The sequence below is a fragment of the Trichosurus vulpecula genome, chromosome 6 (assembly GCF_011100635.1).
Source record: "Trichosurus vulpecula isolate mTriVul1 chromosome 6, mTriVul1.pri, whole genome shotgun sequence".
NCBI classification, from domain to species: Eukaryota; Metazoa; Chordata; class Mammalia; order Diprotodontia; family Phalangeridae; genus Trichosurus; species Trichosurus vulpecula.
In genome coordinates, this window is record NC_050578.1 from 271,904,926 (window position 1) to 271,931,188 (window position 26,263).

The 26,263-nt window shown below is 50.7% G+C and overlaps 1 protein-coding gene across 2 annotated transcripts in view; it reads right to left on the bottom strand.

The window, feature by feature from the left end:
• Positions 1–9,700: 9,700 nt before the first annotated feature.
• RAB3IL1 (RAB3A interacting protein like 1) overlaps positions 9,701–26,263 on the bottom strand; it is a 36,673-nt gene continuing 20,110 nt past the window's right edge. Inside the window, exons 3-11 of one of the 2 annotated variants that reach the window (XM_036764752.1) lie at positions 24,857–24,952; positions 24,390–24,467; positions 22,615–22,842; positions 20,058–20,186; positions 19,842–19,954; positions 18,825–18,848; positions 16,519–16,618; positions 15,954–16,020; positions 9,701–12,130 (exon numbers count right to left, since the gene is read on the bottom strand). In XM_036764752.1, the coding sequence (XP_036620647.1) occupies positions 12,048–12,130; positions 15,954–16,020; positions 16,519–16,618; positions 18,825–18,848; positions 19,842–19,954; positions 20,058–20,186; positions 22,615–22,842; positions 24,390–24,467; positions 24,857–24,952 (918 nt within the window). In that variant the 3' untranslated portion in view covers positions 9,701–12,047. The remainder of the gene's footprint in view (positions 12,131–15,953; positions 16,021–16,518; positions 16,619–18,824; positions 18,849–19,841; positions 19,955–20,057; positions 20,187–22,614; positions 22,843–24,389; positions 24,468–24,856; positions 24,953–26,263) is intronic. The other variant, XM_036764753.1, reaches the window with a different exon arrangement.

The following is a 26,263-nucleotide window of genomic DNA, read 5'->3' on the forward strand; positions in this document are numbered from 1 at the left end:
GAAAGGATGGAGTTCAGTCCAACTCCCCCCACCCCCACCCCATTCTGTGGAAAATTCTTCTCTTCCTCTGTACTGTCCTTTTCCAGAGGTGGTTGAATCACAGATGTTTCTATTCAGAAGGCTCTTTAGGGAAGAGCATCTAGGCCATCAGAGCTGAGGGATGCCTAGAAGCGAGAACAGGATGTCAGAGCTTGAAGGTCAGGACTGGGAGGGACCATAAACCTTTGATCCAGCTCTTCAGCTTGCAAAGGGAAACGAAATTGTGACACGATCTCTGGGTCATTACTCTGGGTTATTATTACGCCTGTCACTGTAGCACTTGTGGTAGGTCCTTAAAGGCAGATATTGCCTTAGGGGGTGAGGGTGATCCTATGGGTCTGTACTGTAGATCATGAACCCCAACCCCAACGTGTTTCCTTTAACAATCTGCCAGCAGACTCAGTTACAGCAGCAAAGGCATTTATTGTAACAATAAAGTAAAATGATGGCTATAAAGCACCTCCCCTGTAACCTGCTCTCTCAGTTACACAGTATGCTCTCTGGGCTCAAATTTAAGGTATAATGGTAGCGAGGGACACATGTAGCAAGAGCTACATGCCCTATATCTTCGGGCCTGAGGTCTTTTCCATCTTTGTAGAGTCTTCACGAAAAGCTCTCCTTAGCTGTCTCGTCTCTGCCCGGTATGGTGCTCAGCCAGGTCCCCAAGGTTTCCTCCTCTCTGCAGGCTGACTCTCCATTGCCGAGGCTAGTTCTCTCTGATTCCTTAGCCAGCTCTCTCCTCTGGTCCCATTCCTTGAAGCGGCTTCCTTCGTCGAGTAAGGGAGACCCTGTAGCTGGGTCTGTCTAGCGCATGTGTTTTTTGCTCCCAGTTATGCCTCTAACTGCTAAACATTGAGTATCTCTTGGGCAAGTCATTGCTTGACACCATGGCCAGTGTGGGGTGGGAAAGAAAGCAGAGACACCTCTTCTCTTCAGGAGTCTCTTGCACAGAACACTTCTGAGCTGTGACACCCACCCTGCCCCACCCTCAACTCCCCAGGCCTTAACTACTGAAAGCACACAGAGATAGGGCTAATATGTTTGCTCAGTCAATCTCTTGTTCCCTTCTGACTCAATCAGAAACTTGTTCCCACTTTGCCGCAGGATCACCAGGTTTGACACATTGACACTTCGTTACCTCTGCCAGCCATTCTTTTTCTGAGTTGGGGTGGAGGGGAGGCCGTGATTTCCATGACCTCAAACGTCTGCAAGCGACTGCGCACAACGTGGCTGATGAGCCAGGCAAACTGGAGTTCCTGATGCAAGGAGGCCACTCTGGCTGCACAGATATCACCGAGACTTGGTGGGGGCATAGAGTAATAGCAAAGCGCTCTGCCTGTGTTGTCTCCTTTGAGCCTCATAACAACCCCATGAGGTGGATGCTATGATTGTGCCCATTTTTCAGATAAGAAAACTGAGGCTGAGAAAGGCCCAGATTCACATGGCTAGTACCTATCTGAGGTCAGATTTGAACTCAGGTGTTTCCATCTCCAAGCCCATGCATGCTCTCACCCCACTGTACCACCTAGCTGCCTCTGGCTCTGAAAGGGTATATATACTCCGTGTAGAGTATGCCTTGGCTCACTATCCCAGACCCCAGTAGCCTGCATGTGTCCCTCAGGGTACTCAGAGGGCTTCGTGGGGTGTAATCTTCTCTGACCAGTAGCTTGAGCCTCCACCAGCTGTGCTCTCCGAACCATTTTTTTTGGAGGGGGGAAGACAAGGCAAGTGGGGTTAAGTGACTTGCCCAAGGTCACACAGCTAGTACATGTGTCAAGTGTCTGAGGCCAGATTTGAACTCAGTTCCTCCTGACTCCAGGGCCGGCACTGTACTCACTGAGCCACCTAGCTGTCCCCTCCCAACCACTTTTGATATTAGGGCCCAGTGACTAGCAGCCCAGATTCATTTACCTACTTAACAATAGCCAGATTTTACAATGGAATTTATACTTTGAAGACACAGCAAGAGCAAACTGAAAACATTTCCTCCAATACCTTAGGAGGGCAGGGACCCTCTCCTATCCCACCTCAGTCTCTGGGGACAGTTAAAGCTTGACTTAGCTCAATTTCTACATAGCGCCCCTCCTACCATGTTGACCAAGGGCCGAGTCACTGCTGCTGGCCGAATCCTTGTCTTGGCTACCACTGGGGAAGCTGGTCTTCCAAAGGTCAGTCCCCACTCCTCAGGACACGGCTTCTGCACTGCCTGAACTCTGGCTCACTGAGGTGCTAAGGCCCCTCCAGGCCTTCCAAACTCCCAGGGTCACAGACTCTACTCCCTGCAGTGGTAGCTGTGAGCCAAGGTGTTTTCTGACCCGCGTTAACAATCGTTTCATTCTTCAGAAGGTGGAGGAACTCACAAGGGGGACCCTATGCCCTGCGACTGATTCACATCAGTAAGGAGTGACGCCCTTGAGAGGAAGGCATCACTTCACACTAGAATTTGTAGGAGAGAGGGACAGGATAGCTGGGTATAGTCTGACATGAACATTAGATTTCAGGGTGCTGCAGTGAGTGGACAGAGTGCTAGGCCTGGAGTCAGGAAGACTCATCTTTCTGAGTTCAAATCCAGCCTCAGATATTCACTAGCTGTGTGAGCCTGGGCAAGTCACTTCACCCTGTTTGCCTCGGTTTCCTCATCTGTAAAATGAGCTGAAGAGGGAAATGGCAGACCTCTCCAGCCAAGAGAACCGAAAATGAGGTCATAAAGAATTGGACATAATTGAACTAGTCATCCTTCTCCTCAGCAACAGCAGAACAACAAGGAGCTGTAATTAGCAAAGAAGCCTTCTGGCAGGGACGACTACTCTGCTCCTTCAGCGTACCCCCCCCTCCCAGTTATCTGTTTAAGGTCTGAAAATTCCTCAGAATCCTGGCAAAGCCCCTCTATCAGGCTCTATCCTCTCAAAACATTTCAAGAACTCCACCCAGCAAAACCATCAAGATGTCTGGGCCTGGGGTACCAAGGCTTCCCTCAGCTCCTCTTCATGTTCCTGGTGGGTCTGAAAATCAACCTGAGTTGCAGAGCAGAGACACTAGGGAAAGTCTTTCGTCAGGGTCCTTGGCCTGGCTCTTAGATCCTGCCTTTACTGTGCATACCTGCCAGCAACAAAATTCCTGGTCCTTGTGTAGTGTTACCTTCAGCGACGAGCCACATAGGCCTCTCTACTTATCTATCTCTCCAATTTCATCTCATTAGATTTAGGTCTCCTGTTGAGATCTTTGGAGATTCCGACATTGCCACCCTCCTGGAAGACATCCAGGGCGGCATCAAGGTGGAAAGTATAAATTCCATTGTAAAATCTGGCTATTGTTAAGTAGGTAAATGAATCTGGGCTGCTAGTCACTGGGCCCTAATATCAAAAGTGGTTGGGAGGGGACAGCTAGGTGGCTCAGTGAGTACAGTGCCGGCCCTGGAGTCAGGAGGAACTGAGTTCAAATCTTCGAGATAGTAAGAGGCTTGTGTTCCAGATGACATGGTGTTGATTGTCACACCACAGGGCCTTGGAAATGAGACCCACCCTCGTTCACAAGAGCTTGGCCTAACGATCCACTCAGGAAAAATGAAGCTCGTGAAGTATGGTTATCATTCAGACTGCGACAAGCTCAAGTTAAATGAGACAATGTGTGTAAAACATTTTGCAAACCTAGAAACACTATTTAAATAAATGCTATTATTATCATTAATTCAATCATATTTCTAAATTAATCTGATCATATTTCTAAAGCTATAACCTTATTTCTATGGTATTTATAAGGCTACAATAAATTTCTATATTATCAAACAATACATTTGTAAAGCACTTGGCCCACTGCCTGATGCACCGTAAATGCTTAAAAACGCTTGCTCCCCACACCCCCTTTTCTATTGTTATTATCCTCAGTCGGCTGGACAGCCCAAGGGATTCCTCCATCGGTACACAGACCTCAGACAGACACTATGAATGGTCCTTGAGTTGGGCTCATTGTTCATCATGAGGCGAATGGATTGGGTGGCCTTTCTTTGAATGCTCCCTAGCTTCTCCCTGAAATAAAAGCCGGTGCGGTGTTCTTAGCAATGAAATTCCTTCAGTGATGCTGTGTGGCTACAAGGCACCTCTGAAGAATTAGAGATGAGGTTCACCCAAAGGGCGAGGGAGGAGCCTGTGCTGCATGGAAGTAGGCTGTGACCTATTACAAAGAAATGTTCAAGAAAAGCAACACAAAGGAGTTGTCAGAAATACCCTGCTGGAAAGGGAGATGACCCACTCCCATGATGAGAGAAGGCAGTAACCAATGAACAGTCCATGTGCTTCATTGGCATCTTGTTCAATCTTTTTGAGTCACGTCTGATTCTTTGTGACCCTGTTTGGGGTTTTCTCGGCAAAGATACTGGAGTGGTTTGCTATTTTCTTCTCCAGCACATTTTACAGATAAGGAAACTGAGGCAAACAGCATTAAGTGACTTGCCCAAGGTAACACAGCTAGTGAGTATGTGAGGCTGGATTGAAACTTAGGTCTTCCTGACTCCAGACCCAGTGTTCTATCCACTGAGCCAAATAGAACTTAGGCTTTAATTTTTTTCAGGTGAAAAGAATTTGAGTCTTCCCCTGGTAAGGGAGAGGCTTATTAGCCATTGTACCCTAGCATATGTTAGCAGAATTTAGCTCAGTGAACACTTCTGCTAGAGACCAACAGACATCCCAACAAAGACAACACAACATACAAGCTTTTATTAAATGCTTACTATGTCACAGGACCTACATAAAGTACTTTGGATACAAATAAGGGCAAATATTTATGTCTATACACACATACATACATAGCCCTTGCTCTCAAAGAGTTCACATTTTAATGGAGGAGAGAGAGGTGAAAATAACTAGAAACATACAGCGCATGAAGAGGAAGGAAATCTCAAAGGAGAAGGCACTGGCAGTTAGGGAGACCAGGAAAGGCCTCTTACAGAACGTGGGATTTGGTTTGAGTCTTGGAGGAAGGTAGGGTAACATAGGTAAAGGAGGAGAGGAAGAGCATTCCAGACATGGGAGACAGTCAGTGAAAAGTCTGCAGATAGAATGTCATGTGCAAGGAGCAGCAAGGAGGCTGAGGATCTGGATCACAGGAGTAAAGTATGGGGAAACCAGAGATGAGGAGGCCAGGCAACAAAGAACTTTAAATGCCAAACAGGGGACTCCATTTTTTCTTTCGGCGATGTTCCTCAGCTGACAGGGAAGGGGGAAGGCATTCCCTGGGAACCTTGAAAAGAAATGAGAAGGTTTGGGACAGCCACCCTAGATAGTAGCACAGGGAGGGCCCATGTGAGGAGAACGATTGCCTTGCCACAGTGAGGGCCCAGGTGAGATTATATAACATAAATCTGAAGTGGACCCAATCGACATGGTTCTGTGATTTTTACCAGCACTGTGAATAGGAGTGAGGGAGGCAGATGGTTGGCATTTGGCAAGATGTGACTGTCAATAGGATGGGGAAACAGGAGACTGGAGAATAGAAGATCATGTAGGGTTTGGCTATTCCACAAAGGACTTAGGATAAGAATGGAAGGAGAATGTAGTCAGTGTGTGGCCTGGTAAAGACCTGAGGGTCAGAGAGATTGGAGGTCATGGTGAAGAGGAAGAAGAGGGTTAAGGGTCATGAGATCATAAGAGGGAAAAGATATGATAAAATGATAAAAGATTATGATCAGATAAAGGAAAGTCAAGCCAAGAGCCCATATCACTCAATGGTACAGAGCCTCCACAGTGTAGTAAGGGAGACTTTCTCTGGCCACAAACATCCCTAAGCGGACGCTCTATGTGTCTACTTGGGCCACATGTGTTGCTTGTTTCTTTCTGTAGTTATGTATTCCTCCCAATGTTAGAGCACCAATATGGAGGGAATCCATCACTTAATTGGCTGCGAGGTTTGATGTCTTTTGTTTCAGTCCATGTTCTTTCTGGTTGGGTTAGTAAAAGTACGCACAGCTTTAGAATCCTAGGAGTTATGAGTTTGACTAAGTACTGGTCACAGGGAGCTTTGGATCTGGGGTAGCTCCAAACATAAAGTCACACACTTGGGTTCAAACAATCAATTTCACAAGTATGCAATGGAGGACATAAGAATAGGCATCTGAAAAAAAAAAAGGAGGTCATCGTAGATTGCAAGCTGAATGTGAGTCAGTAGTGCAACATGGTAGCCTGAAAAGCTAAGGTGAGCTTAGGTTTCCTACATGATAACTCAATCACTATAGATATGGGATAACGTAAGTACTCCATAAGTCCCCACGTTATGTAAAGGCTGGGTGCTGTTGGTGTTCTAATTACTGTGATAATTGCATAGTGCATTTCCTTCTTCAGTCTATTTCACAGACAAGGAACTGAGGCAAATGGTACAGAGTCACCACAGTGTAGGAAGGGAAAGTTTCTCTGGACACGAATGGCCCTAAGTGGACACTCTATGTATCTACTTGGGCCATATGTGTGGCCTCTTTCTTTCTGTAGGTATGTATCCCTCCCAAAGCACTTTACATACATTATTTCATTTTGTCCTCACAACAATAGTGGGAAGGAGGTGCTATTACTATCATGCCCATTTCACAGACGTGGAGATTGACCCAATACAGGTTAAGTGACTCATTAACAGTCTAAGTGTCTCAGTTAAGATTTGAATTCAGTGTTCCTGACTCCAGGCCCAGTGCACTGAGAGGAATCATGTCCACGGCTAGGAAGGGGATAGTCTCTGTAATCTGTCTTGGTTAGACCACACTGAGGGAACTGGGTTCTGTTCCAGATGTTACAGTTTATGTAGGGCATTGGATAACATTCGGAAGAAAGCAACCAGGATAGGGAAGGGCTCCTTAATTATTTCATACAAAGATCAATTGAAGGAACTTGGAACATTTAGCCTGGCAAAGGTGGGGGCTTAACATTCATATATTCAAAGGGCTGCACACTCTGCAAGTCTGAAATCCAGGTCCCACCAGGGCCCCTGAAGTAGGTCCTATCATCCATCTGAGGACTAGCCTGGCCAGCTTCAAAGGAGCTCATTGATTGAAGCTCATCGGGCCCCAGATGACCCTGTGGATAGAGCGCTGGGCCTGGATTCGGGAAGACTCCTCTTTGTAAGTTCAAATCCGGCCTCAGACACCTTACTAGCTGGGTGACCCTGGGCAAGTCACTTAACTCTATTTGCCTCAGGTCCTCATCTGTAAAATAAGCCAAAGAATGAAATGACAAACCAGTTCTGCTGAGAAAACCACAAATGGGGTCATTCATGACTCTTCAGAGTTAGACACAGCTGAAAAACAAGGGCAAAGGAACTTAGGGGTCACAGCAACTCACAAGAGCCTTGCTCTACCAGACCATGAACATGGGTGGAGGAGGGGGCCCTCATCAGACAAAATTAGAAGTCTTGAAATGTCAAATGGTTGGCATTCCTGACATCAGCCCTGAGTCCTCAAGAGACTGTTAGATTGCTATCCAAGCAGCGGCAGCGCCAGCACCAGCAGCAGCAGCTCACTGGTTTACAAAGAGCTTTTCTCATAGCGACCCTGGGCAGTGGGCCGTGCAATTATTATTATGATATCCGGGGTTCAGGGAGGGGGAATGGCTTGCCCGTCATCGCCTACCTAGCAGGTGTCAGAGTCAGGATTTGAACTCGGGTCTCCGGAGCACGACGCCGTAGGAGTGTGGCCGGACCGCACACCTGGGTTTTCTGAGGACCAGCCTAGCTAAGTGCAGAAAGCCTCCTAGCTTCAAGATAGTGAATTTTTTGGCCACAACTCATGATATGTAAAGCGACAGATGAGTTGCAGTTTGCATCAGTGGACCTGTGGGAAAACCCACTACAAGGAAGTTACAGTTGTGAAATAATTACCTGATAATAACGTCCTCCTCTGTAGCAATCTTTGAGGTAAGCAGAGGACACTTTTAGGAATCTTCGCTGCCCTGTAGAAATGCCCCGACACACCCCCAAGGGTCTGGTAAGCTCAAACCCCTTTCCCTTCCTTCTCCAGAAAGAGGAGCAGATTCCCAGAGTAAGACCTGAAACCCTCCTTCTCTCTCACGCTCCTCGCCCCACTGCAGCAGTGAGGATCTCTGCTACAATCTTTCTGATTCCCCAGACCAAAACCCCCTATAGAATGTGAGCTCCTTGAGGACAGGGGCCATATTTGTGTATTTGTGTCGTCACTTCCTGGCATACTGTAGGCATCTAATAAACGCTTGCTAAAAAACTAAGAGTAGCACCTCTGACAACTACATCTGGATTCAGAAACCCAGTTGGATCATTTTTCCAAATTCAGGACTCGGAGCCCCCGCCGATGTATCTTTTTGTCAGACTGTGCAGGATGATGCAGAAATCCAAAGCAAGCACACAGGATCATAGGATCATAGCTGAAAGGGACCTCAGAAGCTAATAGTCCAAATGCCTCCTTTTACAATCAAGGAAACTAAAGTCAACAGAAAAAAAAAATGCTTGTTGCTTGACTGGATAAACTCTGGGGTCTCTTTTACTCCTAAAGCCTTTGTTCTCTGGCTTGGGACGAGATCCAGGGAGGATAATGGGAACGGCCTTGGCCTTGATAACAGGCCTGGGACAACTTGGGGCCCCTCCTACTAATAAAATAGAGATAACAGCTCCCATTTCTGTTGTACTTTGAATTTTGAAACGCCTTGACTTGACAGAATGAGTGCAATTTTCCCCATTTTACTGACGAGGAAGCTTAGGCTCAGAGGAGCTGATTGTCCAGGTTCACACAACTAGTAAATCTCAGAGGCAGGATTTGAACCCAGATCTTTCTGCCTCCAGAAGATTTGCTCCAAACCACATAAACAATATGTCAGATACTCACACAATCACTAGCTTTTATTGGACAAGGTAAAGGAGAACATGAGACCTGTTGGGGCAGGCACTGTTTTTGCCTTTGCATGGTGCCTGGCTATACAGTAGGCACTTAGTAAATGCTTTTTGTTGACTTCTTAGCTCTTTGAGGCTTTGTCTAGCCCAAGCTCTTCATTTTACTGTTGGGGAAAGAGCCCGTAGAGGGATAGGCTTTGTTCAAGGTCACACAGAAAATCAGTGGGAGATGTGGCCTCCTGATTCCCTACCATACTGTGGGCAGCCCACGGCAGAGCTTTCTGTGTCCCAGGAGGAGATAATGGTAAAGTGCCAAAGGAGAAGCATAGAACAAGGTTGTTACTACCTTGTTAGACTTAATATGTCTTTTAAAAAAACCCCTACATTAGTATCAATTCAGGATTGTTCATTTTCCTGCTTTTTCTTTGTTATATACTGACATGTTTGTTGATTACATCCCAAAGTCATCCCACGGAGGAGCAGAGGAAAAGAACTTGAGAGATAAGTCATTGAAGCCCCAAGCTGGACTGGCCCCTCCTTTTAAAGATGAGGAATCTGTGAGCCAGATAAGTTACTTGGCCAAGGTCACAGAGCTGGCAAATAGACCCAGGATTGGAACCCCGTGGTCTCTTGCTTTAAGAAGCCAGTGTTCTTCCCCCTGTACCTTTCATAAGTGTGGGTCCTAAGCAGACCTCCTATTTTCTGCCAGAGAGGTCTGGAAGATTCTCTGGGCTCTGGTTCAATCCTCAGTCCAATCCTTCATCCAAGGGTGGATCAGGAGGATACAGTTTCTTTGATTCTCAGACTGTCTGCAAGAAACTCCTCAACCTTTACCAATAAATCCTTCCTTTATTAAATAGAGATTTTGTTACATTTCATTTTAAAAAAGGAAACTAGAAGTGAGTCAGCAAGAGGTCTGTGTCCAGAACAGCCCCAGATCACCAGGGCCAGGTAGGGAGAGGGAGGTCCCTTGGGCGGAAGGTCCTTCAAAGGATCACTAGACTATAGCCACTCCCTCCCTCCAGGAACTCACAACAAGACTCCCCCCACCCTAATGCTGCCTACCCATCCCCTAAAGAGGTGGGTAGTCTCTCCTACCCACTGGCTGGTGCCAGAGACATGGGGCAGGCTATATCCCTACCCCTTCCATATCTGAGGAAGCACCCATTATGCTTGGGAAAAGAGCTCTTGGCCTCTGGGTCCTGGGGAAAGGCACTCCAGAGGTAGGAAACAGGCCTCCCTCCCCCCACCCTGCCTCCTCCTGGGTTGGCAGGGCCTCCTGAACAGACTGAGACAGGTGGGAAGCCTCTGAGCTCAAGCTATATGTGCCCAACCGCCTCTAGCCGGGTGTGGGGGGTGGGGGGTAATTACAGGAATGGAGATGATACTGACCCTGGGAGAGTATACAGGAAACAATTTCATCGTCGGGAACAGGTGGCCACCCTGCCTTCTGGCTGGAGAGTGGGGGAAGGGCAGGGTTTGAGGCTCAGAGGCCAATCCCATGGGTGTGGGCCCGGTTGGAGGAAAGGTCCCTGGAGAGGCCTTTTAGAGGAGGTCCTGTCCAACAATTTGGCAAGTGGTCCTGACCCTGGGGGTGCCTGTTGGGAGGCCACTAGCCAACCTCTTCCAGCCCCCACAGCAAACCTCTCCCTAGACTGTCCCCCAAGCTTTTCAGCTCAGTCCCTGATGGGAGCCGAGCCCCTTTAAATTCCTCAGGGGAAGTAAGTGTCCTATTTAAAGGTGAAAGATTGGAGCCAGGTTCTGGGAAAGGTCCCCTTCTGTTGCCCTGACCCCCATCCCAAGGCTTGCACACACTTAGCTCGGCTTGGCTGTTCTTTGTCCGACAAGCCTGCCCAGTGGTTTATCTGTAATTCCCAGCTTGGAATGATTGTCATTCAGAAAGCAGCAGAGACCGGGATGGCATTCCAACTTAGGACATGTCCCCTGACAGCCAGGAAAGAGAAGCAGCTTTCTTGGGGGGGATGGGGGGTGTGCTTATTAACTCTTGACTGGCAAGTCTTTCTGGCTGAGATCTGGGCTGCCCCTAAAGCCCTACGAAGGTGGGATAGAGAGGTCACGAGGTCCACTAATGGGGTAAGGGGACACAAGACCACCCTCGTCTTAGAGATCCCCCCCATCACTGGTGGGGAAAGGAGGTGGCATTCCAAACACCACTCACATCAGGGACTGGTTGTCTTCTGCCCCAGATTTCCACATGTCCCTTGCCCAGGCCTGAGCCTGGGGAGCAGTTCAAGGCCGGCCCTGACCCAAGGGATCCTGGGGGCAGCCAAGGGGATTGGGTCAAGGGAAAGGGTGTGAGTGCCAAACGTGAACCTGGGGAAAGACCACAATCCTTCTTCCCTCCCAGGCTGAGCTCCCCAACCGCTGGTGAAATGTTTGGAGAAACTTCCCCAAGGGACAAATAAAAGTTTTGGGGTTAACAAGGCCAGGAAGCCAGCAAGACTTAGCAATGGGTTCCCTGGCTGAAAGAACAGGAACATGCCACAAGAGGGCACTGCTTCCCACTGGCCAGTAGACAAGGACGATACTTGTCCTGGTCATTGCCCAAAGTTGCTATGCTGTGGGCAGGGTTGTGGGGGAGGGGGCGATGGACAAATGACAGGGGCCTTGATGTCATGCTTTGGAGTGGGGGAGGGGGAGGGCAGGGCTTCTCCTGAGCTCACACACAAGACACCCTCTGTGACTTTTTCTTTTGGTGGGGGAAGGCTGGTGGTGGGGGGCCAGGGGGCTGGACACTTCCCCTCTTTGGAAGACGAGAGAGCATGCCCCCCACCCAGCATCTCCCCACGGGCCACGAAAGCCTGCAGGCTTCGTTCTTGTTGATCAGATATTTTTTTTCTTCTTTTGGAAAATTCACTGCATCAGTTGGTGGAAGCAGCAGACGGCCTCTAGCTGGCTCCTCTTGGAGCCTGGGCCTTGGAGCCCGAGATCCAGCCTGAAGGGATCCGCTCCTCTCTGCATCCCCTCCTCCCTGCAGGGTTTTCTCCAGGGTCCCCTTGCTGGTGGCAGTCCCCCGAGGTAAAACCTTCAGAGGATGGAGACCCACCCATCATGTCCTTCTACCTCACTCAGAGCAGCCCCCAGCCCAGCGGCCCTCTCCCACAACTGCGTGTCCATTTGTCTGTCTCCCTGGAGCTGTGACTTCAGCTTCACCGCTAAACCTCATTTGGGTAGAAGCCCAGCTTGGCCAGGGACATCTCCTTCCGGAGCCTCATGATCTCCCAGAAGATCAATTCCACTAGAAGACGGGAAGAAGAGTCTGAGTTAGGCTTTGGCTAGGAGAGCCCCCTGCCCCAATTCTGCATCCCCTCCCCGGCAAAAAAAAAAAAAATCTCTTCTCCCATGATGCTCAGAACAGATGGAACAGCTCAAAGGCCTGTAAAATGCTAAGGTTTGTTACTAAGTGGTTTCATCAGAGACATGTGAGGGAACGTAGGAGCCCGTCTTATCCCCAGTGTACAGATGAAGAAACTGAGGCTCAGAGAAGGACAAGTGACTGACCCAGGGTCATTCTGAAAAGCTAATAAATATTAGGGTTATTTGCCTGGTATCTCCAGGGATACAATTCAGAGCAGCATAGGGCTAGGATTGGGCTTAGAGACCCACCCAACACCCAGCCACATCCCTTATAGATGGGGAAACTGAGGACCAGAGAGATTAAGATCCAGTTCAAGTTGGGAGGCACCCTGGTTCAACAGAACAAGCCCTGGCTCTGGAGTCAGAAGGCCTGGGTTCAAATCCTGCCTGTGAGGGTTCCAATCTGTGTGACCGCCTCCCAGGGCCTTACTTTTTCCTCTGTAAAATGAAAGGGTTGGTCTTTGATTTCCCTTCCGCTTCTAGAGAGAGGATTCCACCAGAAGTAGGATTCAAACCCAGATCTTCTCTTAGACTAGCATTCACCCGACTATGCCTGGCCACCATGTTCTCTGAACATCTCTAGCAAACTCTGAACAAGATTACTTTTCTACTTCCATATCACAGCTCCTAATGGTCCCCACCACCCTGTAGGATGTAAGCCCTTTGGAGGCTAGGGACTGGTTTGGTGTCATGGATTAGTCATTTTGGTATCATGGGATTCATGGTATCCTTAGCACCAAGCCCAGGATCTGGCATGTGTACATGTATGTATGTTTTATTGTAAGGAATTCCTGGTGTGGAAAGCCCCTCTTACCATGCAGACTAGTGTCTCAGCTGGACCTTGCCATCTTAGAGACTACAGCCTTGAAAGGATCACCTGGATGGCATGTTTCCCGAGGTACGTCTTGAACCTAATTCTTCCTGATATCGTGGCTGGCCTTTTATGCGCTTAACTGTTCACTAAATGTTAGGTCATTTGACCTCACTACCTTGCATTTAGTTACCACTTAAGAAATGTTTGCTGATTTTATTTGGGCCTCACTTCCCCAGTCTATAAAATGGGAGACCTAGACCAGATGGTGTCCCTGAAGTCCCACTGGCTCTATTTGATGCTATGATTTTAAATAATTTTTCAATTTTTGTGTCCCCAGAACTTTCTCACTAACCTACCCACAGCAAGTCCTTTCTAAATGCTACAACTGAATTCTAGCCTCCTTCAGCAGCTAGCTTTGAGTGCCTGCTGTGTGGGGCACTGGGGAGAGGCATGCAGGCCACCAAAATATCCCACATGGTCCCTTGGCATCTTAGCTAGAGAGCTCCCCATCAAGTTGGAGAGAACAGCGTCACCAGAACTACTTGGCCCTCAGGGCTCTGCTCTGGGACTTACAGGACCAGACAGAACTTGAGCTGGGCCCTGAAGGATGGGGAAGCCTGGAAGGACCAAGGGAAGGCCCTCCAGGAGAGAGGGAAAGCATGAGGAAAGGCCCAGAGGTGGGAATCAGCCTAGCAGAGAGTGAGGAATCTGGCTGGACTGGGGGCGAGGGTTCATACGTGGGAGGAGAGTGAGTTTGGAGGGCCTTGAACACTAGACTCAGGAGCATGGGCATCTGGGATGTGGGACGAGATGATGAAATCTGTGTGCTAACAATGCTTATATTCATTCTAATGATGACAAGAGCTGACATTTCTGCATCCCTTTAGGGCGTGAAAGCACTTTCCATGTGTCCTCTCATTTAGTCCTCACAACCATCATTAAAGTGAATCCTATTTCTTATTTCCATCTTTTAAACCCAGCTTGTGCTTTCCTTTGTATGGGGAGCACCCCCAAAAAGACCTCCTCCTACCAATGCAGGTGGGCACCTTCTCTGCTACTTCTGGCTTTGTAGAAAGTTTCCTGGGGGCACTGAGAAATTAAGGAGCATGCCTGGGGTCAGCCAGACAGGATGGGTCAGAGGCAGGACTCTGAAGCGGGCTCTTGCTGCCTCTCTATCCCCATCTTACAGATTAGAAAGCTGAAGCTCAAAGACATTAGTGATTGGCCCAGCATCACAGAGCTAGTATGGGTCAGAGGCAGGTCGAATTCAGGTCCTCCTCACTTTTCTCTATGTAACACCAGATTGCCCTGGCATTGTTTTATTTGTACAAATCTCATCTCCAAAACTTGACTGTCAGCCTGAGGAGGGCAGGGTCTGTACCTCATACTTTTCTGTCTCTCAGTCAGTCTGGCACAGAGCTGAGCTTGCAGGCCAACTGACAGTGAGAAGCCAAGGTGGGGGACCTAGAGAGGGCCCCTAATTTCCCTTGGCCTCAGTTCCTTCCGATATAAAATGAGATGCAGTTTAGACAAGATACTGTCCAAGGTCTCTCCCTGCCCAGGTGATTTTAACATCCATAAGCAAGGCTTATAGGTTTAGGTCTAGGATGGTCCCCTGGCAAGCTACATCTGCTCCCTGAACCTTGGTGTCTGGTGTCCCAAATGCAAAGTCTCTCCCTCCAGCTCCACAGGACTGTAGATCTTTCCTGCCGGGTCTTTTCCACAGCCACAGAGAAGCCAATCGGCACGTTTTCTCCTATGTTCCATCTCCTGCCAGGAATGCCCTCCCTCTTCTCCTCCCCACTCCCAGAATCCTTCAAAGCATGGCTTGGCCTCCCTGTCCTACAAGAGGCTTGGCCTGATTGCCGGTTGACACATTCTCCCTCTTGAAATGACTTTGTATCCATGCTGTAACCCTTTGCCTGCATATGTGTTTCAACCCTTCCGGGAGATGGAAAACCACCTGAGGGAAGCCTTTGGTTAGCTTGGTTTGGGAGTGGGGTTTCCTAGCACCAAGGACAGTGCCTGGTACAAAAGGAAGGATGCACCATCACTGGGGGTGACTCCCACTTAGGAAGTGCCTTCTGCTAGGGCAGGAGCACCTGCTGGGCAAAGCGCAGTCTATAGTTTGGGGGAGTTGCCCAGGGTCCGAGTCAGTGTAAATAGCAGGACTTGAACCCAAGTCTTTGTGACTGTTCACTCTTCCTCGCTGGCTTCACAGAGCAGGCACTGGATTAGCTAGTAGCACTGAATAGGAGCCCTGAATGTTTGCTAAATTCAGCCGAACCTCCTAGAGAGGCAGGCACTGTGAATGTCATTATCCCTAGTTTGTAGGTGAGCACCCTGGGGCTCTGAGAAGCTGCACTTAGGTGCATGAGGCATCACTGGTGACCAGGAAGATCGTCAGGAATCAGAAGCCAGGCCAGACAGGTGACCTCAGGCGAGTCACTGAGGGGGCAGGGTAGTGCAGAGATTCAATGAACCTGGGTTCAAATCCAGCCTCTTCTGTTGGCTCCCCGTGGGCTTTGAATGAGTCATTCTTTCTCCAGGCTTCAGTGCCTTCATCTGCACGGGACATGATGGTGACGATGATGATGGCTAGCATCTATACGGCCCCTACTATGTGCCAGGCACTGCCCTAAGCCCTTTACAGATGGAATCGCATTTGATAGATGACTTAGATTATTCCCTAGGTCTTTTCCAGCACTAAACCTGAATCCCTCTCTGGGCCTCAGTTCCCTCGTCTGTAAAATACAAGCACTGCCAGTCCCCTGAGCCGGGAAGGCAGGGAAGAAAGACGGAGGAATTGGCTGGGGCCAAGGGCAGGACACACGGGCTCAGCCTGCTGTGCGCCGGCCACCAGGGGGCGCCCCGTCCACTCGCCTCTTACCGTCCTGCCGCACCAGGCCCTGCTGGATGTAGCGAATGTAGGTGAAGAAGTTACAGACCGCCGTGATCTGCAGGGAGACAACAGGAGGGGAAGGGGATGGATGAGAGGGTGGAGGAAAAGGAGGACCCCATGGCCTCCGGGGCTCTCCAGCTCTGAGTCTGCTGTCCCACGATCCCACAGCTTTGGTTCTGAGCGATAAAGACAACGTATACAGGCCTGGGCTGGCTCCATCTTCACTGGCCAGGCCCTCCTCAGAGGGAGGCACCAGCTGCCTAGGGTCCCACTGACACACAGTGATGAATATAGTCACAGAGGTTTGGGGCAAGAGCCAGGAAAAGTGGCCTTCAGGCCTGGCTGGGACTAACTTGCATCATGACCCCAGACAAGGGTCTCTCACGGCCACGGTGCCACCTGTGAAATCTAGGTGGAGTCTACTATCCCACCCAGCTCAGACCTTGGGTGTTCTGTTCTAAGGCCCCTTCCCAGCTCAGACAGTCTCTGTTCTGGGCCTTGAACAGCAGACAACCTGGAGAAGAGCCCAGGGGCCAGAAGCCAGAGGACTCACCCTGGCCCTGCAGGATGGAGAGATGTAGTAGTAATTCTCAGAATCTCCCAGCCTGATGCGGTGTCGGCAGGTCCGAGACAAGCCACTGAGAGCGCACTTCCTGGGGGAGACAAGGCAGGGAGACTTCAGGGAAGGGTCGACTCTGGAGAAGAGGAAGACTGGGGGCAGGGCAGGAGACAGAAAGAGAGAATGGGGTGCGGGAGAGGGAAGGCTGGCAGAGAGGAGCTTCCACCTGCGGGGCTCTGGCAAGGACAGTGGCCCACAGAAATCATCAGCTAAGGCTTTGTCAATTCTAGCCCCTGCAGACCCAATGACTTGCTAACAGACTGGGGGGGAGGGGGTGTGGGGTGGGGGCCGGACATTAGAAATGAGGATGAGGGAGGGAGAGCAGCAGAGGCCTGAGCCCTTAGCCTGGGCCTCTGACTCCCCTGCTCCCCCATCTCTTTAGCTTGGAAACGCCCACCCACACATATAAGTACACAGATGCACCAAGAGGAGGCCAGGCTGTGAATGCTGTGAAGCCAGGCAAGATCACAGCCTCCAGCCCCCAGAGAATACCACCACTGCCTGCTCTTAGCCCGAGCTCTCCTCCTCCGCCTTCACGCACACAAAAAAAGACTCCTTCTCCCCATCTCACCCAGGCTAGAGGTGTACTCAGGCCCTGCCTTACTATGATCATTGTAAGACCTTTGATCTGATTCATCTCCAATCTGGTCTGGTCCCTCCCCTCCCCAGGCAGCCCAGTGGTCTCCTGCTCCCAGGGGCTCCCCATGTTGGTGCAGACCCCCAATGGGTTTACAATGCAGCTCCAAACTCCAAAGCTCAAAAGATGGCAGGGATTTCAGGCATGCCCTACCCCTCCTCTGCCTCTCATGGAATGGGGGGATGGCCTTACAGGTACCCTCGTCTTCAAAAATCACTCCCAGAAATCTCCCCCCTCGAAAATCTCACTCTAACTTTCCCTATGTTCTAGGGCCATCCTGAGCCTTTCTTCCCCTATAGATTACAACCTTCTTGAGGGCAGCCCTCTCCCTTCCTCCCTCCAGCTCCTAGCTGTCTTTGTTGTCTTGTGCCTAGAAAAGTGCCTGCACTTTTTATTTTTATTTTTTGGTAATCCTTCTGCCCGTGAGACCAGCCAACTCCTTGGCAGCCAGCCTGAGGAGGACTTTGTCTGTGGCCCTGTTTTCTGCTCCCCGAGTGCAGGCAAATCCTGCCTCAGACACTTGTTGTGTGAACCTGGACAAGGCCCTTAAACTCTCTGGGCCTCAGTTTCTTCTTCTGTACAATGAGGGAGTTGGATTTGATGGCCTCTGAGGTCCCTTCTTGCTCAAATTTATGAGCCCATGAAGGTACACACACACACACACACACAAACACACACACACACACACACACACCCCTCCTAGCCCCAAATATAAAATTAGCATTTTCCTGGTTTTAAAAGAAAATTAATGTCAACTTTGTTAATGTTAAGTTTGCAGAAGGAACATTCTTTAAAAAGCCACAATTTCATGCTGAGATGTCAGCATGGTTTAATAACAAAAGCCTCTGAACTTGGAGTTGGGAGAAACCCAGGTTCAAATCCTCTCCCGGCTCCCTCCTCACCTCTACCTCCAGCCTTCATGGGACACCCCATACACAGGCCCTACAATGACTAACTAGTGCTCCCCCACCCCCAAATTATTGTTTTGTTATTTATAGATGTTCGGTATTGACTTATCTGGGTACATCATATTTTGGATTCCATCTCTCCAATCTCCTTGTCTTTGCATTGGCTGTTCCTCACACCAGGAATGCACTCCTTCCTCCTTTCTGTTTCTTAAAATCCCTAGTTTCCTTCAAAGCTTAACTCAAGCCTGATCCTCCACCCCCCACTCCCCCACACACTTCTAGGGCCTTTCCCCCCAAATCACCTCATATCAATTCTATATCGCACTCTATCTCCTTCAGCTAAACCATAACTCCTTGAGGGCCTCTCTGTTTTGATTCCTGTCTATATGTCCCTAGTGCCTGGTACCTGGGATTTGGTGGGTGTTCAATAAATGCTTGTTAGTTCACTGATGGCTATTTGTTAAAGTAAAAGGTATGCTCCTTGAGGGCAGGATCCCTCTTGCCGTTGTATTCCCAGAGTCTGGCATGTAGTAGGCATTTAATAAATGCTTGTTGCATGAAAGAACAGAGGTCAGACCAGAGGTTATGGTTCGAGCCTTGGACCTTCTGGCCACCCAGAGCAGAGAGCCACTAACAAAGCCTAGGTTAGTAAAGTGTTAAGTGGATTTAGTTTTGGGCAGCTCAGCATCACTTACGTCATGATCTGGGCCCGGAAGCCACTGTGGGAGAGAGAGAGAGAGAGAGAGAAAAGGAGAAAAAGGACACTGAGTCAGGGCCTTGGTGGTGGAGGCAGGGTGGGGTTGGGATAGATCTAAGAAGGAGGAGGGGCTGGAAGCCAGCAGGGCCTCTAACTCAAGGCCTGACCATGGGCCTTGGAGGATGAGGCAGAAGCTGGAGCTCTGGGGCTTGAACTCCCCTACTCAGGGGCCCAGGGGTGCTCACTGGCTAGATGACGTCTTGACTCCCTTTGGGCTCTAAATCAAGGCTCCTAGGAGCTTGGGGCCCCTTCTACTTCTAGTTTTCTGTGGGTAACACAGAACCTGCGCCCGGAAGCAGCAGCTGTTAAGAAATGGGAAATTCTTGGACTGTTGTCCTGTTTTCATGAAAACAGGAAGGTCTGTGTTTCCGGGAGCCACTGGCTCAAAGCCTCAGAGAAGGGAAATTCCCAGAGCAGAAACCCCACACATGTACATACATACACACACACACACACACACACACACACACACACACACACACACACACCCTCCCCCTTGAGGCCCTGAAAAATCTCATCTGAAAGAGGCAGCCGAGGAAGAATGATGGATCTGAAGTCCAAAGACCTGGATTCCAATCCTGACTTTGCCAAACACTATCACTTTGTGGCACCTGAGGCAAATCCTCATTTTTTTGAATGAGGGGGGCCTGGACTGTCTCTAAAGTCCCTCCCAGCTCCATGCCCGAAGGAGAAGAGAACACCACCAACAGAGAGAAGTGGGTCTAAGTCTCCTGGGACTGACCTAATCCTCAGCTCCCACTGACCTCTGGAATGTCCAGGCCTGGGGTCCCTCTGCTCTGCCCCTAACCTCCATCCCAGATCCCTGAGTGAGGCCCCAGGAATGGAGGAGGGCTCAGCAGGAGGGCTTCTAGAGGACTGCCGCTGGAATAGGGGAGGGGGAGGGGGAGGGGGAGGAGCTGGCACCAGGTGAGGGGCCACTCTGAGGCTGTCTTACTTGGGCCCACCACACTCGATTGCAGACACCTTCACCACAGGGAGTGCCTGTGAGGCCACGGGCTCGACAGTCAGGGTGTTTTCCTCCACAGCCGCTCGAACCAGCTCGGAAAGCTGCAGCAAAGGCCAGGATGAGCCGTCAGTGGGTTCAAGAGGGAGGGAGGGAGGTTCCCCGTCCTACCCCCTTCCCCCCACCAGCTAAGGGCCCCCATTTCACCTCTTGTTTGGTGAAGTTCAAGCAAGGGCCAACGTCCTCCCGGTAAATCCTCTCCAGGAAGGGGCAGCTTTTGTCCAGGGTGGGGGCCTCTTTCCAGGCTTGGAATTCAGCAAACAGGATGGTGTCCACCTGAAAGGGGCCCAGACAAGTTGGGGTGAGAAAGAGGCCCAGCACATGGGGTGGGGCTGGGATGGAGGACATTTGTCTGGGCTCCTCTGTCCAGGGTCCTTCAGGGGACCCATCTGTAGCAGTAGAGGCAGTTTAACTGAGCCTCAAGCAAAATGGGGGGAGGGGCGTGTCTCAGCCCTCCAACAACATGCTGGCAGCTCAGCCCCACTCCCCCTCCTCCCCACTGTGGGTCAAGGGTCACCAGTCTTTGGAGAAGTCCCTGGAAGATTCTCTGGATCACATCAGTACTGCGTCTCCCCGCCTCTACCACCAGACTTTAAACCCATTTAAAAACCACAGCTCTGGGCCCAAGTACACCTCGTGCCTCTTCTGGTCATTAGAACTAACAAGTAAGAGAAATAATCCCAAAGGTCAGAAGAAAAAAAAAATGGTGAAGCACCCGGGATCCTCTCACCCGCACAGCAATGAGGACCCAGGGAGACTGGTCAAAGGTCTAGGTCAGGGTCAAAGCTGGGGGACAGGGGGAGGCACCTGATCCTTAGACTTCCCTATGGTCTGCCCAGTAGGCCAGCCTGGCCCTCCAGGGCACAGAGAAAACCGGCTGTCCTTCTATTGCCCCCCGAGAAGGTGACCAGAGAGAATGCACCCAACATGCTGGGCTGCCGCTGCTCCTTGCAGGGACTGGGGGTCCAGGTGACCCCCTACTGGGACTGACGGAAAGAGCTGTCCCTGAGGAGCCCACCCTCCCAGGGGCTGTTACCTGCCAGGAAGAGGAAGAAGAGGAGGAGGAAGAGGAGGAGGAGGAGGAGGAGAAGGAAGGAGACTCCGAGGCCAGGGTCTGCCAGCCCGGCTCGTAAGTGATGTGGATGGCTTTCCCAGGGATGATACATAGGAGTAAAGAGAGAAGGGTGGGCACCTCGGGCTGGGCAGGAGCACAAAGAGAGAGAGAAGGGAAGAGCAGGAAAAGGCAGGGACAGACACAGAACAACCGAGATTAGCATCTTCGCTCAGCAGCAGGGACCCGGCCCTCCTCTATCCTGCTTTGCCTTGGAAGCCCAGCAGATTTTCAAAAGGTGTCTGTCCCGCTGCCCATCTCTCCCCTGGGGGCATACTGCCCACTTCTGCTGAGAGAGAATAAGCATGGTGGCCTGGGAGGTCAGGGCTAGAAGGGAGACGATCAGACCTAGTGCCCTGCCTCTCTTGGAGACCCGGCTCAAGCCACCCAGAGTGAGCCGGAAAGCCGAGACCCCAGATTCCCAAACCAAAGGTCTCCCACCCCAGAGAAATCAGCCCAACACTATGGAAAGAACACCGAATGGGGGGGGAGGTCTAGAGAGTTTTGAATCTGACACTTCACTAGCTGTGTGACCCCAGGCCACGCTCTTAGTTCCAGGGTCCTCGCAAGCCTCCGACTCTCTCCAGACTTATTCCCAGCTGCCCCCGGCTGCTCAGGCTTCTCCCTCCTCAGACCATCTTGTCTCTTTATCCGTGGCCATGCTATATCCCTACAGCAGGATATAAGCTCTGCGAAGGCAGGGACAATTTCATTCCTATCTTTGCACCCTTAGGACTTTGCATACAGTGAGAGTTTAATAAATGTGTGGAATCTATCTTTTGAATTTCTCATAAAAGCATTGCACTGTGGGTACATGTTTCTGGTTACTCATGGTTGAGGGTAAATGGATCCCACCATCTGGTGAAGGCCGGAGATGACCAAGAGGGAGGCTGCGGGCAGACGGGAAGGCACTGCCTTGGGAATGCCATTTCACGACCTCTTCTCCAACCCTGTCCCAGTGGGGAGGGCGCTAAGCCACTTTACCAGTCACTGTCTAGAGTCTGAGAGCCGCTCGTGATGCTCAAAGTCCCCAGCCTGACTACTGAGCCTGAGAAATAGCATTGATGGTTAGGGACCCCGGGTTCGAATCCCAACGCTGCTATTTACACCTATGTGATCTTAGGCCAGCCCCTCCCCCACTCTGGGCCTTGGTTTCCCCATCTGTAAAATGAAGGGATTGGTTACATCGAATTGGATGATTTCTGAGATCCCTCACTGCTCCCAGATCCATGAGGGGCTGGACAAGGTGGGCTCAGAGAACCAGATTCTGAGCTGGGAGGCCATCTGCTCTAGCTTTTCACTTTTTACAGGGAAGGAAACTGAGACCCAGAGAGTACCTTGCCCAAGGTGGGGAGCTAGGATTCAAACTCACTTTTATCTGACTCTAAATTCCACTTCTTTCCCTTCCAGCTCAAAAGCAAAGGAGCCTATGGCTAAATGACCCTGGGTCTCTTGGTCTCTCCATCCTCTGGCTTCTACCCGCTGTGGTGGGTCCAGAGCCCTGGGAGCTCAGGAGCCCCTCCGAGCCAGCAGCATATACCCAGGCTGATGGGCGGAATCTCTGACCCCCAGGACCCCCACTCCTGCCCCCACCTCTTTGCACTCGTGGCCGATGGGCTCAAAGGAGATGCTGTGGCTGGTGGCAGGGCAGACAGCAGGGCACAGGGTGCTGCTGGTACTCTTGTTTCGAGCATGTCCCTTCCGGAAGACGGCCTTGGACGGGCTCAGGAGCTGGGGGTGTAATTCCCGATTGGGCGAAGATGGGGTGGAAGTGATCACCAGGGCCTTCAGGGCTGTCACCTCTGCTTGCAGCATGTCGATCTGGCCAAAGGAAGGGCAAAGGTCAGTGGCCATGCCTGCCTGCATCCCTAGCCCAGAGCCCCAAGACAGAGAAAACGCTCAGCATCCTTGGACCAAGCTGGAAGGTGCCGCCAAGGCCATCTTGTCATTTTACAGATACGGAAACAGAGGCCTGGGGAGGTTAAGAAAAGGAGAGATTGGAGAAGACAAAGAAGAGAGGAAGATTCCCCATCATGCTTCCACCACCATAAAATCACAGAATTTTAAGAGTCAGAGACAAGAGCAGCCACTGAAGCCAACCCACACCTGAAAAAGAATTCCCATTACATCATGCCCAGTAAGGGTGCATCCATGCTTTTCATGAAGACTTCCAATGAGGGGGGACCTCCCTAAAAAGTGCCTTCCACTTTGGGACAGTCCACCCTGTTAGCACATCAAGCCTAAATTCCACCCGTGGCTCTTGATTCTCCGTCTGGGGCCAAGCAGACCTAACTAATTCTTCTCCCATATTCCAGCTCTTCAGATATTGGAAGACAGTTGTCATCCCTCCCTGCCACCCATCTTCTCTTCCCTTCTTCAGGCTAGACATCCCCAGTTCTTGTAATTAATCCTCATGAGGAATGGACAAATGGCCTTTCACCATTCTGGTTGCCCTCCTCTGGACAACTGATCACCATCCTTTCCAAAATGGGGTATCTGGAACAAAACACCTTCCTGCACTCGCCCCTCAGGGATTTCCTTCAGTCCCTCCAAACACCTGGACACTGGGAGGATTCCTCAGTGCAGCTCTATCACAGACTTTAAAGGGACAAGGACAACTTCAGTAACTTTTGGACTCTCCCCCCACCCTCAGCCTCTAGAGGTCATTCCAGTCACGGGGATCCCCTAAAGAGTTTTGGAAGCTCTTCTCAGGGACTGGGATGAATCAAGAAAGGCTGTGTCTCCAAAGCAAGAGGTCCACACCAATCTGGAACCATTCCCAATGCCCGCCTTGCTTGTGCCCGGAGTCCAGTCAGTTCCCACAGAGAGGATCCCAGACTCAGAACTGGAAAGGACCTTCGAGGTCATCTAGTCTAGCTCCTTATCACAGCTGAGGAAACGTGAGTCCCAGAGAAGTGACTTGGCCAAGGTCACATAGGTACCAAAACCAGGTTCTCCAAAATCTTACTCTCAACTACATGGGACTTCGTGTTCTGGAGAATAGGGATAGTTTTCACTCCATGATTACACCAAGTGAAAATATTGCCTGGGAAGGTGATGATGCTGGGGAACGGTGAAGTAAGGCGGTCCTACCCAAAGCTGCCAACATAGAGTGTGAGTCCTGGGAGAGGGTCTTAGAACAGAGAACTCAGAAGGTAAGAGCAGGGAGGAGCCTTTATAGATCTTCTCCTCTTATCCCCTCATGCAACAAATAAGGAAATAGGTCCGAAGGAGAAGAGGCTTTCTCCAGCTCACAATCACAGAAGGGCATTGGAGAAGACCAGGGGACCTGCTGAATAGATGGAACAGGGAGAGAATTTCCTTAGGGGGTAGGTAAAGGGGCAAGTAAGGAAACCAGGATGTCTCACCTTCCCTCGGGCCTCCATCAGCTGCTTCTCTGATGCCGCCTGCTTTGTGTTGGCTTCTCTCACCATCTTGTGTGCTTCCTGTGCAGGGAAAGATAGCCCAGCAGTCACCCAGAGACCCTCTACCAAGTTCTATCTGAGGGACTTCCCTCTGTGACCTGAATCAGGTGTTCTTGACTCCCAAGTGGCCGCTCTATCCATTACACCACACTGTCTCATAACCGATATCCAAGTTCTACCCCATCCCCAACCTGTTAAAAACACCTTCCAGTGATACGTGTATCACATTTGGCCTCTGCTCTGGGCACCAGCGTCCACAGCGTGAATCTGGCATCTTGGCTATCGCAGGGCTGGGGCCAGGCAGGGATAGTACCCAGCACGATGCCCTCTAATCCTGACCCTAATGAGCCCCCAGACCTCACCCAGCCCTGCTCACAGCCTTAGCGCCTCCGCAGAGGGCGCCGCCTCACCTCAAACAGGCTGGCCGTCAGCTCCTCCAGTTCCTGTTCCAGCTGTTCCCGGACCTTAGACAATCTCTCACACTCTTCATCCTTCAGCTTCAGCTCCTGGGAAGACCAGAGGCATGGGCCCTCCATTGAACAAGTGGCGGTACCAGCCCTTCCACAGGGCTCCAGGGGCCCCTGAGGCTCAGGCCGAGCCAACACACCCTCTGGCCAGTCTATAGCAAAGGCGGGTGAGGTTAACCATGGGAGGACCAATAAATCAGCCTTAGGAGGAAGCCCCTCGAAACCCCTTTAGATCCACTCATTCTCTGACCCGGACAGACCCCAGGCCCTCAGTAGGAGGGACCGGCAGGTGGTTCTGCTCAGCCGCTGAGGTAAGGAAGAATTCTCTACCAGTGAGAGCTGCCCCAGAGCAGATGGCCTTGGGAGGTGGTGAGCTCCCTGTCTCTGGAGGGCTCCGAGCGGAGGACAGATGACTGACCACTTGTCGGGAGAAGGAAGAGGAGACTCTTGTGTGGGGGTGGGTTGGACTCTATGCTTTCTGGGGACTGAGCCATCCACGGGCATGGTGACAATAGCGGTGCCTAGCACTGGGGTTGGGCACTTCAGGTGTGCAACAGCATCTTCTCGCTGGATCCTCACAACAACCCTGGGAGGCAGAGGCTATTAGCAGTCCCACTTTATGGATGAGAACACTGAGGTTGGCGAGGGTTAAGTGACTTGCCCAGGGTCACACAGCTAGTAAGTGTCAAGAGCCCAGGTTTTCCTGTCACCCAGGTCAGCATTCTACCTCCTAGGTCACTTAACGGCCTCGGCATTACTGCTGGATCACATTAATACAATTTGTGACAGTGACTTTTTTGCCTTCGTGCCTACTCTCTGGGGCCACACATGATATTTCCGCAGGGAGAGCTGTGCCCAGGGCTTGGGGCCCACAACTAACAGATTATTTCTTAACCTGGAGTCTGTGAACTCTTTAAAAAAAAAAGTGTTGATAGTTACATTTCAATATAATTGGTTTCCTCTGTAATCCTGAGTATTTTATGCATATAAAAATGTGACTCTAGGAAGGGGTCCAAAGACTTCACTGGCCTCCATGGCTATCTCTAATTCATCCTGTTCTTAGTCCTTGGCACGTTGTCTCCCTTAGATGGAAGCACCTTGAGGGCAGGGGCTGTTTTTGCCTTTCTTTGTATCCCAGTGCCTGACACATAGTAGGTGCTTAATAAATGCTGGTCGATTTTGCTTGACCAGACTGCTGAGGGGTCCGTGACATGACCAGTGCCTTCGACTGTAAACTCCACAAGGCTGTACTGTCTTTCAGCAGCCCTTAGTTTTGGGCACAGCGCCTGGCACATATTTGATTGTTGCATAACGTGCGTCACCAGCCGCGGCATTCTATGCCCTCGCCCC